The 14,582-nt window shown below is 41.6% G+C and overlaps 1 protein-coding gene across 7 annotated transcripts in view; it reads right to left on the bottom strand.

Moving 5' to 3' along the window:
• PCM1 (pericentriolar material 1) overlaps window positions 1–14,338 on the bottom strand; it is a 173,136-nt gene extending 158,798 nt beyond the window's left edge. For 5 of the 7 annotated variants that reach the window (XM_089669561.1, XM_089669566.1, XM_089669567.1 and 2 more), the window contains exons 1-3: window positions 7,357–7,508; window positions 4,489–4,624; window positions 2,573–2,815 (exon numbers count right to left, since the gene is read on the bottom strand). In XM_089669561.1, the coding sequence (XP_089525687.1) occupies window positions 2,573–2,815; window positions 4,489–4,584 (339 nt within the window). In that variant the 5' untranslated portion in view covers window positions 4,585–4,624; window positions 7,357–7,508. Of the gene's footprint in view, window positions 1–2,572; window positions 2,816–4,488; window positions 4,625–7,356; window positions 7,509–14,182 lie in introns of those variants that run through there. The other 2 variants (XM_089669565.1, XM_089669562.1) reach the window with 2 other exon arrangements.
• Window positions 14,339–14,582: the final 244 nt, after the last annotated feature.

Below are 14,582 nucleotides of genomic sequence, written 5' to 3'. Positions count from 1 at the left end.
TCAACAAAAATGTTAGCATGTGCCAGAGATTTCTGTAGGTCTTTAGCTGACACTCTGGGGTTCTTCTTTACCTCATGCAGCATTCTGCGCTGTGCTCTTGCAGTCATTTTTACAGAACGACCACGACTAGGGAGAGTAACAGTGCAAAACTTTCTCCATTTGTAGACAGTCTGTCTTACCATGGACACATGAACATCAAGGCTTTTGGAGATCCTTTTGTAACCCTTTCCAGCTTCATGCAAGTCAACAATTCTTGATCATCGGTATTCTGAGAGCTCTTTTCTGCGAGGCATGGTTCACATCAGACAGTGCTTCTTGAAACCAGTAAACCCAAAACAGGTGTGTGTTTTTTAAGGGCAGGACAGCTGTCAGCAACACATCCAATATCACACTGATTGGAGTCAAGGTTGGCTCACTCCTGGCTCCAATTAGCTCTGGGAGAAGTCATTAAGCTAGGGCCTCACATACTTTTTCCTCCCTGCACTGTGAATGTTTACACGTTATGTGCAATTAAACCATGGCAACATCTAAAGTTTGTGTAGTATTATGTTCAGCAGACTGTGTTCTTCTATTGTTGTGACTTAGATGACGTTCAGAGCACATTTTATGCAAAACTCCACGTAATCCCAAGGGGTTCACATACTTTTTCTTGCAACTGTATTATACTTAGTTCCCTGAGCTGTATATTATATTCTCTACTGCTCCAACACTATACACTGAGCGATGTGTTATATGCTCTATTGAACAAACTGTGCTATAAATTGTACACTCTTGCTGGGTTGACTATATACAAATCATAATCTATATCCAAAGCTGCTCCACTATACATCACACACCTTGGCATTGCACTACATGGCTTCTCAATCAGGGGAATGTTCTGATGGGTTCAGATGGTACTTATGCTTCTTTTACTAAGTTTTTTAGAAAGCAGTTTACACTTTTATCTATGAAAACTAAATAATTTATAAAACAGTTAACATGTATACTATTAAAAAAACATTGACTGCTTGGATTTCAAAAAGAAAAAAAAACTAATACACAATCGTTGGGTAATAGCGATGACTTAATCTAAGTCAAAGAGGTGCTTAATGCTTAGTGACCCACGCCAGGGAATTCTTGGCTTCCATAGTTGCGTACATGCACCAACAATCTTAAAAAAAAAAAAAAAAAAAAAAAACTTATTGAGACCAAGAGCTGGTAAACTCTTCCAAATCTTTCTATGACTCAATAAAAGTATTTTCATATTGGGACATGGAAGGTTTTGGAGGAATTCACCAAGTCTTGGTCTCAATAAGGTCTTTTGTTTGCTTGTTATATTCTTAAGATTATTTGTTCAATCACGCAACTATGCAAGTCAAGAATTCCCTGATGTGGGTCACCAAGCAGTAAACCCAAAACAAAAAAATGCAATATATTGCAGTTTACCAGTAATAAGATGTTGTAGCTGCATAAGTTTTCTTTTGGCTTCATTCACCTATGTTTTCACCTGGTGGTCTGGTCAGTAACACACCTCCTGTAATACAGTGCTCTCATTATGGATGAACACAAAGGGCACCTTTGGACAGCAGCATTGTCAAGTCTGGTGGATGGCGAGTGTAAAATGTACTTGCAGATTTAAAACACTAACAAATTGAAGCCAAACTCCAGCTAATACTTTATAAGCAGTTATAGCAAATAGTTTTCCTTTTGGGATAAATGTTTTACATAAATAAATAAAAGCTGATCAGTAACCCTTGCTTGTGTTAAATTGTTTGCCTCATATCTGTAACCGATATGTTCTGCTGAACAGCTCATTCTTTCTAAAAACAACAGACTTAATGACTGTATTACCAGATGAAAACAGAAGAAAGAAAGCCTAAAAGAGAAAATGAATGCAGCCATCACATTTAAAAAATAAGATGCAAAATAAAAAATATTACTTTTGTGTTTTATACCACTTTACGCAGCTCTCTGACTTATATTAAATCATAAATATTACCCAACAATTGTGCAGAATGTTTCTTATTCTAAGCAGCTCTTTATATTTAAACTCAAACCATAGCCGAGTGGTTGAGAATCAAAACCAGCACCTTCATAATCTCTAGCCCTGTATACATTTCATATTATATCCTGGTTACACTGTTCTGCACCTCTCTATGCATTTAATTGCAATTCTAATTTAGTGTCCAAAAATGACACACTTCTGACACTTTGCTGATCCCCATTTTCTGCTCCTGTCATCTAGCACTTCATTGTTTTCATTACCATAATGCTTTGTGCCCAGTAAAAGTAACAAAGGGCACCTTGCTGTATCAGCTCTTAGGCTGGACTTTCACATTTAAATGTTTAAAATGGAAAACAGCTTTTATTTTAGTTGAATTTTACAGAAAGCAACTTGTACTTCATACTCAAGAATCAAATTAACCATAATGCCAGTTGGCTTGTGGAAGTCCAGTATTATACGAATAAAGCCAAGCACATCAAACAACTGGATTGTCACAACATTATGGATGTGACAGCTAGTTTTTAAGAAGGCAAAAAAAAAAAACCAGTATAAAAAAAATAACAGAATAATAAACAATATTAAACATACCTGGTCCATATCACCAAAATTTATTTTCTGCTTGAGTCTTTCCAGTTCTGCCTGTTCTGGGACAGACATTTGGGACATGTATCTAGTATGTGGATAAGTATGTGGCGTTCTGGTCCTCCTGCGACCAACACCAGGAGATGACCCAGGAGATATGTCATTTGTAAGGCGTGCCTCACACTCCATGCCAAACTTCTTTTTGTTTTTCTCAGATGATCGGTTAGCTTTCTTCTGTCCACTCCAGTCCTTAAAAGACAACAATCATGAAAACAGCACCCCATAAATGGCAATAAATGTAAAGTAGATGTAAAGGCAAAACAATCGTTTTGGATAAAGAATTGTTGGGGAGATATCCCTTAACGTCCTGTCCCTGACACACAATATAAAATTAGAGGAAAATTTCTCCAGAATGGGAATCCCCTATCAAACCACCAGGGTGCACCCACTGACTATCTTTCTTCTTTTCCTATGCAGATGACTATTCAAATGTTTTGGATTTCCCACCCCATTTCTTTTCTCATATCAGTGGTCACCTTGACTATTAGTGGGTGAACCTCTCCAGTCCAAACACTTCCTCTATCTGAAAGATGTTTTAAAAAGGAAGCCACCAAGAAGCAAAACAAATGACTTCTCATTCTCTGACTTGACATAACAGCTGAAGGATGGGGATGAAGGTAAAAAAACCTTGTGTGTGTCCCCAATACCGGAACTCCCTCTTGATCCACCGCTGTGCACGGGAGTCTCAGCTCTTTCGGGTCTCTCTCTCTCCACAATGGCTGAGACACAGCAGTGGGACCATTGGCTCCCACTGCTATCAATTACAGCCAGTAAGCCAATGAGGAGCAAGCAGGGGGCAAGGCCAAGCCGTGGCTCTATGTGTCTTATGAACACAGAGGGCTTGAGAGCAAGCACACACCAGAGCCGCCATAGCAAGCAGCTTGCTATTGTGGGCACTGGTCAAAGGGGGGGGAAGAGCTAGGAGCGCTAGTGAGGGGACCCTAGAGGAAGAGGATAAGGGCTGCTCTGTGAAAAACCATTGCATAGAGCAGGTAAATATGACGTTTGTTATTTTTCTAAAAAAATAAACCAACCTTTAATAATCACTTTAAAGGGTACTTAAAGCTAAATCTTTGTTTAGTTTTCAGTACAAAATGTTAAAGACAAAAAAAAACAGAGACCAATTTGGAAGATTCTCTGACTTTCACTACGAGGGTTGACGTATATCCACTACCTTGCTAAATCAACACAGTTGCATATCCCAAATTAATGACATTTAGGGCCATCTCCTAGATTGTAAGCTCTAACAAGCAGGGCCCTCTGTTTCCTCTTGTACCAAAGTGTATTGTAACTGTAAAGTCTACCTTCATTTTGTAAAGCGCTGTGCAAACTGTTGGTGCTACATAAATCCTGTATAATAATAATAATTTCACACCATGAATCACAAAGGAATGTGCTGTGCGTTCCTGTGCGATTCACATGTAATCCAGGTGCAGTGTGTTTTCAGACTATTAATTTGAAGGTTTGAGGCTGCAAGGATGAGCCTCAAAATAGTTAAAGGTGGGTGCAGACAACAGAGGTTGCTAGCATTGCAAGAAAGCTTAATTTTAATGAATGCGTGGAGATGAAAGTGTTGATTTTATTTTATTTTTTTATTAAATTTTACAACCGAAGTTGGTGTCAGGGAAAAACAAATTGTTCTTTGCATCCTCCTGCAAAAGAAGCTCCTTATTCTTTCTCAAAGTCAGAAGTACAAGTAGGCTTTCCTGGTGTTCACATAAAGTCAGAAGAGAATCTGCATCTGTTTTAGCCAAAAGAAGTTTTATTGATAGTCTTTGTGTTTCTGGTAAATACTCTCACAAGCAGAGGCACAGTAGTTACAAAAAGGTTAATTACAAAACATTAAGAAAGATAAACTATACCATATTATTCAGTCTGTCCTCCAGAGATTCATGACTCCAGTTAGGCAGATCTTGTTCCGTAATGCCCTCCTCAGGTGTTCCTCCCCCAGTAGCCATTTTGTAAGCAAGTGCTTTGGAGAAAAGAGTGACTAAAAGCCTGGAAAGTAATTCACAAGAAAAAAAAAAAACAACACACAGTAAGTTTTCTGTAACAAAACAGGACTAAGCAGGTGTGGTAGGGTCCTTCTTTTCTGACTGACCCTGCATCCTCTCTTAAAGTAGAGGTCTCCAAACTGTGAAAGGCAGACCAGATGCAGCCCTTTGGTTGCCTTTATCTGGCCCTTGGGGCATTAATTCTCCCTCAGATACCAAAGATGAAGCACCATTCTTTCCACTAACACTAACAGTGGGGCATAATTCCTCCCACTGACACCAATGATGGGGCACTATTGCTTCCACTAACACCAACAATGGGGCATAATTCCTTCCACTGACACCAATGATGGGGCACTATTCCTCCCAATAATATCAATGATGAGGCACTATTCCTCTTCTACTTATCACAGTAGCGATGTAATTTATTATACCCCAACTGACCACTCAACCCGAGGGATTGTTTTTGCCAACTGACCACAGTCCAGCCCCCTAAAGTATGAAAGTGATTGTAAAGATTTAATATTGTTTTCTAAAATAACAACACATCATACTTACCCACTCTGTACAATGGATTTGCACAGAACAGCCCCGATCCTCCTCTCCTGGGGTCCCCCTCTGGTAGGGTTGGCTCCTCCTCTTCAAGTGACCCATAGCAAGCGCTTGCTCATATAGGCTTAATCCTGAGCCGCACTGTGTGTGTGTCCTTTGACAAGTACAGTGTGGCTCAGCACTGCCCCACCTCCTGCTTTCTGCTCCCAGGATTTGACTGATAGTGACAGGAGACATCGACTCCCATGGCTGCTGAGCCTCCTGAGAGAGGGGAGAGAAAAGCAGCACTGCTGCATACATGCACAGTGCCAGATCAAGATCGGGCTCAAGTAAGTTTTTGCGGGGAGCTGGGGGGGAGCGAACATTGAAAGGTTTTTTTAACTTATTGCAGAGAAGACATTAAGGTAGAAAACAAAAAAAAAAAAAACAAAAAAAAAAAAAAACGACACACCTTTTACTTTTACAACCACTTGAAGGACAATAAACTGGCCCTTTGCTTAGAAAGTTTGTAGACCTCTGCCTTAAAGGATCTAAACGTGGCTTAAAATGCAATGCACTACCAAAATTTTGCTACGTTTTGGATAGAAAAGGAAAGGTTTAAACCCCTTTAAAGTTCTTTTTTTTTTTTTGCTGTTTCTTTCCTGTTTTCTACAGGACAGCTTTGGCTGCAAGGCTAGGTTCACACCTAAGCGGCTCTGCGAACCACATTCATTGGAATGGGCTGCTGTACCTGCATTTCATGCAGGAAAAAAAAAGAAAAAAAAAAAAAGGTCCTGCACCTTTTACAAAACACAGCCACAGGGAAATTGCATAGTGCTTTTGAACCATGGGATTACAAGCACCTGAAAACGTGCTGCGTTTTCAGATTTTTGAGGGACCATTAAGAATGAATGGCAGTCCTGCATGTCTGCAAAATAACAAAGCATTTTGGCTGTGGGTGGTTGCAGGAACAGGTGCCATTTACACACTGTCCATACCCATAACCACCCACACAAATGTGAATCTAGCGTTAGGGGAAGTTACAACACAGATATACTAGCAGGATCACCGGGTAATAAAACTATATTACAGGGGACACTGGGTTAATGCTAAGGACAGACTGCATCATGTCATTTTTTATTTTGTCCTTAGTTACAGTTTAATCGTCATAGAGCAATAGAGGACTGTAATGTTGAGCTTTCTTTGAAAGATTTGCTAGCACTGCCAGCAGCTACAACCTTTAAGAAGCCAAGAAAGTTTTGTTTTTTTTTACTCCTTACGATGCATCTGCAAACACAAACTAAAAGAAGCTAACAAAAAAAATATATCCATTATAAATAGGCCCAGTGGATGGGCTGAGCACATGACCAGCATCCACCTAAAGAAGAAATACTTGGATGTGAGCTGACGTTTAAGGAGTAAAAACAGCATTTTATTTGGACTTTACACACCCTACATAACCTGCTATACATTGTTTTATATAAAATAGTTATTAGACTATTACATAACATAAAACATGATCATCATCACACTAATTTTTTTCTAATGGAAACAGCTGCTGGGATATATTAGACAATATAAAAATATTTTCTATAAGCATAGCTATTTCAGGAATTCTTGTTTACAAAAGGTGGAGAAGACAAATAAGCAAACCCATAGGGAATAAGCAAGCAGGCACAAATCAGTTGCACAAGACGCATATGAACCGTATTCATGCCTTGTCAGCAGACCATGAACAGACACAAGGGATGAACAAACCAGTGCTAAGACAAATGCGTATAAATCTATGCTTTGCTGCTTTCAATAGAACATAATTACCAAGCAGGAAATAACAAGCCATTCAGGTAGACATTGATGAAAGGAAAGGCTAGGATGAAAGGTGATTATTCTCTGAGCCTCTGGCCCCTCCCTCCCTTCCCACAGTATGGAAGTATGAAGTGTTTACAGTATCCACAGCAACTATACCCGTCACCCCAACTGCTTTTTGCAGAGATCAGAAAAAACCCATAACGTGCAGGAAGCTCCTAAATGAATTGAGGATGTCAGGGCCAGGCTGCCGGTGTAATAGGTCAGAAGAAAGGCAGGACTACAGAGCGAGCCAAGGCACAGCTGACAGACAGCACAAAGGAACACACGAGGCTATACAGACCACGGCTCACAAGAGGCCGCCGCTGGTTACGGATCCATGTCATCTAAATAACAAACCTGCCAAAGATCGCCGGGCTCAGCGCCTCAAACTCCCTCAATCTCACATCCAGCAGTTCGCAGCGTTGCAGAGGAATGCACGATGAGAGGAGGAGACTCTCCGCCAAGGGGGCCGGACTGACAATAACGAGCCATCCCGCCACCGGGCACACACTCCGCGCCAGTACGCCGCCACTAGGAGGCGCCGAACCTGACATCATCCTACACCTGACCTGGCGGCTCCATCTATACACAACAATCACATCGGGAACCGGATCGTTCTTCGCCCGCTGATCACACCACCATTATCAGAAAGCATGGCACAGGGAGTACTCACACTGCCACCACGACTGAGCAACACAAAGCCAGCCATCACATATTCCCTTCCTATGCGGTGTCACATGGCTCTGGGGCTGAAAGGGTGTACAATGACAAAAGACTCCGTGTGAACAGATGGGATTATGAATGGAGGACAGCGCCATAGAGCCATTCACCAGCAGTCTCCGTACATGGAGATCTCCCCGCCGTCAGAATACACTTCCAGCCCAGCAGTACTGAATGAGAGAACACTTTCCAGCAGGCAGGTTGTACAAAATCGATCGATCTCTAAGTGACTTCTGTACAATCAGCCTGTCCATAGATGGATCGAAATTCGGCCAGTTCCCACTAAACTGGCTGAATTCCAATCCATGTATGGCTAGATTTTGAAATTCCTACATTCCGGAAAAAAATCCCCATCCTGCTCCTTCAAATCAATGCAACTGAAAAAAACCGTCAATATGACCCACTGATGATTAGAAAAGGAATAACCTTTCTTCCACAAGTGGAAGGAAAGAAAATTGCTCAGTTCCAACACATTTAGTGTTGATGGAGGAATCCCATCCACAGAGCTATTGTGTTCTGCAGTGGCGAGCCTTCCCTGTCAGCAGAACACAATGATTAGTGTTGCCAGCTATAGCCGGTGGCACTAATTGTGCAGGAAAACCCCTAACAGGCTGGTTGTACACAAGTTCATCAGCAGATCTACTTCAGTACAACCAGCCTGCTTATAGATGGATCGGAATTAGGCCAGCCCCTGTTTAATCGGTCAAATTTCAATCCACGCATAGCTGGCTTAACTGAGAAATCCCACTACTTGTAAAATACAAAAAGTAGACATATCTAAATGTATTCCACTGTATATTCAACGTCTGTCACTTCCTGGAAAATGGATAACTTGTTAAACTTGTTAACATGCTACAGTGTAAAATGTTTTTTGTCAACGGTAACAATATTAAAGTATAACTAAAGGCAAAACGTTTTTTATTTAGTTTTGGATAGAGTGGAAATGGATTAGAAAACGTGTCGGGTTTTATTGCTGTCTGTGCCCCAGTTAAGGACATTCACCATATTTATTTGTCCTGTTTTATAATTATTATTGAAAGTGAAAGTAAAAGAAAAACCCACATTTTGGGTGGTCCCCAAAAAAAGGTAATAGAAGGGAAATCTTCCTATGGGGACACTAGTTCAGGTGACCTGGGGGTCCCCAAGGAATTCACTTAATTTTCAAGGGTTTCCACTCACTTCCGGTTTTATTATGGGACAGGAAGTGAAGAGAAATCTCCACAATAGGACACAGATGTAAAAAAAAATAAATAAACACGTCAGGGGTTATAACCCGCCCCGAAATGAAGAAAAAAAAAAAAAAAAGGTTTGCATATAGTTCTGTTTTACCAGTGGTGAGTCCTAAACCACATATTGTTATACTCTGCTACTTCTACACTGAGCAATACAAAGTTTCTTCCAGTACTAAAACAGGCTATGTGCATTTAAAAGTATATCTGTACAATAAGCTGTATACAGCCTAGCTCGACAAAACGTTCTTATATATAGGCAGCACAGTGGCTAAGGGTTAACACATCCACTTAGCAGCAAGAGTCAATGGTCTGAATCACAGCCATGACATTACCTGCCTGTAGTATGCCTGTGTGGGTTTCCTATAGGTACAAAGGCTTCCTCCCACACTCCTAAGACATGCTGGGAGGTTTAGGCCTGGCTCACAACTATGCATCTCTCTGCAAAACGCACTACAGTCCATTTAGCATGGTTTCCTATCTGACGTGTTCACAGAAATGTGTTTTCAACCACTCGTTTTTGGGAAAGAATAGCAACTTTTCCCGCAGCAAATTGTGTTTTTCGTACAATAGACTTCAATGGAAACGCACCAAAAATGTATCAATTGCATTTTTTGGCCAATAGGAAAGTAATGAATGTGACTTTGATGCGACTTTACACTCTCTGGCACTCTAAGTCACATCAAAGTAGTGTAGGAACATTTTCCAAGTCGCTGCATCTTCGAAAAGGTTCCTGAACTGCTTTGATGTGACAGAGTGCCAGAGAGTGTAAAGTTGCATCAAAGTCACACTCAATACTTTTCTATTGGCAAAAAAAAAGCACAAAATGCATCAAAAATATGTACAAAATGCGTGTTCAAAAACACACTGCACAACGCAGTGGAAAAATGCTTTAATCACAACACACACATGCGTGAACAAGGCCTTATTGGCTCCTGTCTAAATTGGCCCCAGTATATGTATGAATGTAAGTTAGGAACCTTAGATTGTAAGCTCGAAAGAGCAGGGCCCTCGATCCCCTCATGTTTTGCATTGTATTGGTATTGTTCTGTCACATGTTCTGTCCCCCTTTGTAATGTACAGCGCTGAGCGAACTATTGGCGCTTTATAAATACTGTATAATAATAAGTAAAAATGCTGTGTAAATTAACAGCACTATACAAGTAGCTGATATAACTAAATGAGGGTTTGTTAACCCCTTGGGATAGCAACAAAGTTAAAGAAAATTAGCTTAAAAAATTCTAACAACATGTATTAAACAAAAATAATTATCCATAACCCCTGCCTCACTCCGAATGCGTGCGCACATAAAGCTGTGATGTAAACTGCGACTGCACCACATGTGAGGTATCACCATGAATGCTGGAGTGAGAGCAATAATTTTATGGCCATAGCTCAGATATAAAGCAGAACTAAACCCATCAATTTAGGACACTTTCACAGTGATTTGTAGCAAAAACACATATGTGATTGTACCGCGATAATGGTGCGTTTTTTCACAGGACATGTGACTCAAAAACTGCATCAAAAACTCAAAGGTGCGTTTTTGCCACGTTTTCAATGCATTTTAATGGGGTGGTGCACTTTTGGTGCTGTTTTTTTAACTGACTAAATATTCTCCAAAAAGTAGGCAAGCAGGATTTTTTTACACCGAAACAGACCAGTGTGAAGACATACTGTACATAGGGAAGAATCTTTCTTCAGCCTCGCTTATGCTTTATGCCCTCTTAAAGCGCTTCTAAAAATCATCAGTGTGAAAACAGCCTTAATGGTTAAAAAGAAAAAAAGTTAAATTCCTGGAATGCCAGGAACGTAACTGTCTTATTTGATTGTGCTCTCAACCAAACTGTGAAACCATCAAATGGCTGGTGTCATAACTGACCACATGCTCAGCACCATGGCAGTTGAAGATTAAACAGAGCTTCCTTGGCTGAAAACAATAGGAGGGTTTAGTTCCGCATTAACGTCAAACTGATGAGCTGTAAAGACTTCTAAAACGTCATCTATGGAGATTTTAGGGCATCTTAGTTTTTCACAATATCACGGCACACACAATTTTAAATGTGACACGTTTTGTATCTATTTACTTAATGCAACCTTATATTTTACTAATAAAATTGAGTATTCTAATGTGTGTTTGCACTAAAATGTCTTTTTTACTAAAAATTAAATGTAAGCATTTGTTAAACAGTTGCACAAATATTGTGCGACATTAAAAAAATTGCAACTACCATCTTTTTATTCCACAGGGCCTCTGCTTTCAGAAAATATATCATGTTCTGGGGGTTTTAAAGGATAAGTTTACCTTAACATGTTACACACATATTCAGGGTGTAATATGTTGTGAATTGGCAGGCCCCCCTTCCCCGCTTCCACAGCTGTTAAACACAGTTGTGCATGGCTCCGCCCAGGTCACTTATTCACAGTCCTCTATGAATGAGAAAACTACAAGTCCTGACAGCCTTAGCGGCTGTCGGCTTGTAGTTCTCAACTACCACGGTGCAGTGTTAGTTCATTGATCCTTCCTGTCAGTATATCTGCTTGCCTATACATCCCATACTGTGTTGGGAGCGTGCAGGGCGTGCGCTCTCGGCGCGTTTGTTTACATTGGGTACGCAAATATGAAGCCACTCGGCGTCCAGGTCCAGCCAAGAGGCCGCATATTTACGTATCACTGGCGCCAAGTAATTTTATAGTAAAAAAATTTTTTTGTTTTGTTTTTTGGCCGTGCTACATTCTATGTAAAAATACTCATAAATAAAGAATGAATAAAAAAAATATTAAAGTAGCTAACCACTTAAGGACCGCCCTATAGCAGGTATACTGCTACAGGGCGGCACATATGCGCAAAATCACACACACACATATATATATATATATATATATATATATATATATATATATAGGATTTTGCGCACATGTGCCGCCCTGTAGCAGTATACCTGCTATATATATATATACATACACATGTGATTTTGCATTTCCGGGTAAGGGGGCACGCGCGCCCTATCTGTGCCCGGCGTTGTCAATCACCGGGTCCCGAGCACCTCCGAAGGGGAGGAAGAATGTTTTGTTTATAAACAATCATCCTCCCTGTCAACTCGAGCACACTGCTCAGGATGGCTGTGCACAGTACAGCCATCTCGATCAGTATGCTTACAGTGAAGCACACACCCCCCCCACCCCATAGTAAAACACTCGCTACACACAGTTAACCCTTTGATCGTCCCTCATATTAACCACTTCCTGCCCAGTGCCATTAGTATAGTGTCAGCGCTTTTTTTTTTTTAGCACTGATCACGGTATTGGTGTCACTGGGGATGTCAGTTACACTAAGTTAGTTCCCCCCCCGGGGTCAGAATGTCCACCGCTGTCCCGCTAAAAGTCACTGATTGCCGCCATTACTAGTAGAAAAAAAAATCCCATTATCTATGCTGCCATTTGTAAACGCTATAACTTTCATGTAAACTAATTTACACTTATTAGGATTTTTTTTTAGCAAAGATGTCACAGAATACATTTTGGCCTAAATTTATGATGAAATTTGGTTTTTCAAATTTTTTTACTGGACATGTTTAATAGCAAAAAGTCCAAAATATTGTTTTTTTCTCAAAATTCTCAGTCTTTTCGCTTATAGCACAAAAAATAAAAAAAACGCACAGGCGATCAAATAGCACCAAAGAAAGCTCAATTCGTGTGTGGAAAAAGGACGTAAATTTCATTTGGGTGCAGCGTTGCATGACCGCGCAATTGTCAGTTAAAGTAACGCAGTGATGTAACCAGGGGCGGACTGACCATTTGGAAACACGGGCACTGCCCGAGGGCCCGGGGTCAGTAGGGGGCCCCATGAGATGCCCCTGGAACCTTTTTTCATAGGTTTTTTTTTTTAGTTTGGGCAAGGACACAGGGGCCCCCATTATCCCTATTGCCCAGGGGTCCCATGAGTTGTCAGTCCGCCCCTGGACGCAACACAAAAAATGGCCTGGTCATGAAGGGGGGTAAATCTTCAGGAGAGCAAGTGGCTAAAGTGTTACTAAACCCACAACAGTCAGCTCAGTCTGTATATGTAGTAAAAAATGCTGGTTATACTCGCTGTGGAATGTAAAGGGTTAATCCTCTGCATTGTGTAAAAAAAACCCTGTTTGATCCTGACTTCTCTGATCCTCCCCTTCTTATCTCCTGATAAGATATATCTTGTGGAGACACTCTGCACATGCTCAGTTTAGTGTGTATTGCTAGAGAGTTTTTTTTTCCTTTCTTGGGTGAATGCATGTGATCAGCACAGGGCCAATCAGCACTGTCCAGATAGAGGGCAGGGGTCCTGCATCGTCCTAGAGCAAAATGAAAATTCCTCCTGCAAGCTTTAACCAGTACTTAGCTGGACACTGGCAGAAGTCACAAGACTGTTGTAATTGCTAATGGGAAAAGGTATTTAGCAGTTTATATTTACTAAAATAATTGCATTTCTATGTTCCATGTCCCGGGGGTCAGGAGACCTAAATTGCGCACCCTTGAAGTGTATGAACAGTCCCATTTCTATATAAGAGAGAGTAGTGAGGTGTTAGAACCCCTGTCTGATTGTCATTGCTGCCAGTGTCCTCTCTACTTGTCATGGGGACTGGCACTAATGCGCATTTTTCACACGTTTCTTTGCGCGTTTTTCATGTGACCGCACAAGGAAGTCCATTTAGGTAAAGGCAACAAACACGCCAGGGACTCCTACGCCTTTTCAGACAGTGAACACAGTGCATCTGCGTTTGGCGTGCAATGAAGACACAATGTCTCCGCCTGCATGATGTGCTTTTTGCTGCGCATTCCTAGAAAGCACAGGTGTGAATGGGGCCTGAGAGAAAATAAAAATTGTGAAGGGGAGTAGCAGTGCAACCCTGCAATGGACACACTTATACTGGTGACCTCATTCTGAATGGACTTCCTGGTGTGTCCAGCGGGCAGGAAGTGAAGGGCAATCTCCTCAGTGGGACACAGATGACAAGGGGTTAACCCTTCGCTGCTCCGTTCAAATACACAAGAAAATCATTCTATCTGTATATATAATTGCTCAGTCCTGAGGTACCTGGTCGTATCCCGACTAAGGCCACAATTGTGAAATGACAATCAGTGTACACGGCCCGATAAAAAAAAAAAAGCCGCCCGCCCGCCCCAAATCCCCCCCCCCCCCTCAGAGGAAGCCCAGCTCGTCACCCATACACAGAGGAGCCCGGTTGTCCGCTCACCCCGTGTAGTGTACCCGTCAAGTCTCTGTATCCTGAGGCCTCCTCCGCTCTCCGTTGGCCGTTCCCTCTGTTCTCAGTCCGCCATATTAGGATTAGGCTCGGAGGGCCGACGCGTTACGGAAACACGCCGGTTACCCTGACAACCAAGGAAGCGCCAGACAACAGGGAGAGGGCGGGAAACTAGCGCTCCCAGTCACGTGGTGTGCTCTGAAAGCCCTAATGGCTGCTGGGAGAGCGCCACCTGGGGTTAGGGACGTGCGCTGCATACTACTGAGCAGAGCAAGGAGGAGACTGCGTATGGTGGTCACCTGCTTCCTTCCTTCAGCTTCTACAGCTGTTCTGTCATGGCTGAGGGGTCTTTCACCAAGGCGCCATCAGTTTAGTCACGATATTTGCTAAG

Source organism: Staurois parvus, unplaced genomic scaffold (genome assembly GCF_062004578.1).
Source record: "Staurois parvus isolate SC_StPar_1 unplaced genomic scaffold, SC_StPar_1.0 ptg000080l, whole genome shotgun sequence".
Taxonomy (NCBI): Eukaryota; Metazoa; Chordata; class Amphibia; order Anura; family Ranidae; genus Staurois; species Staurois parvus.
This window is presented reverse-complemented; position numbering and strand designations above follow the sequence as displayed.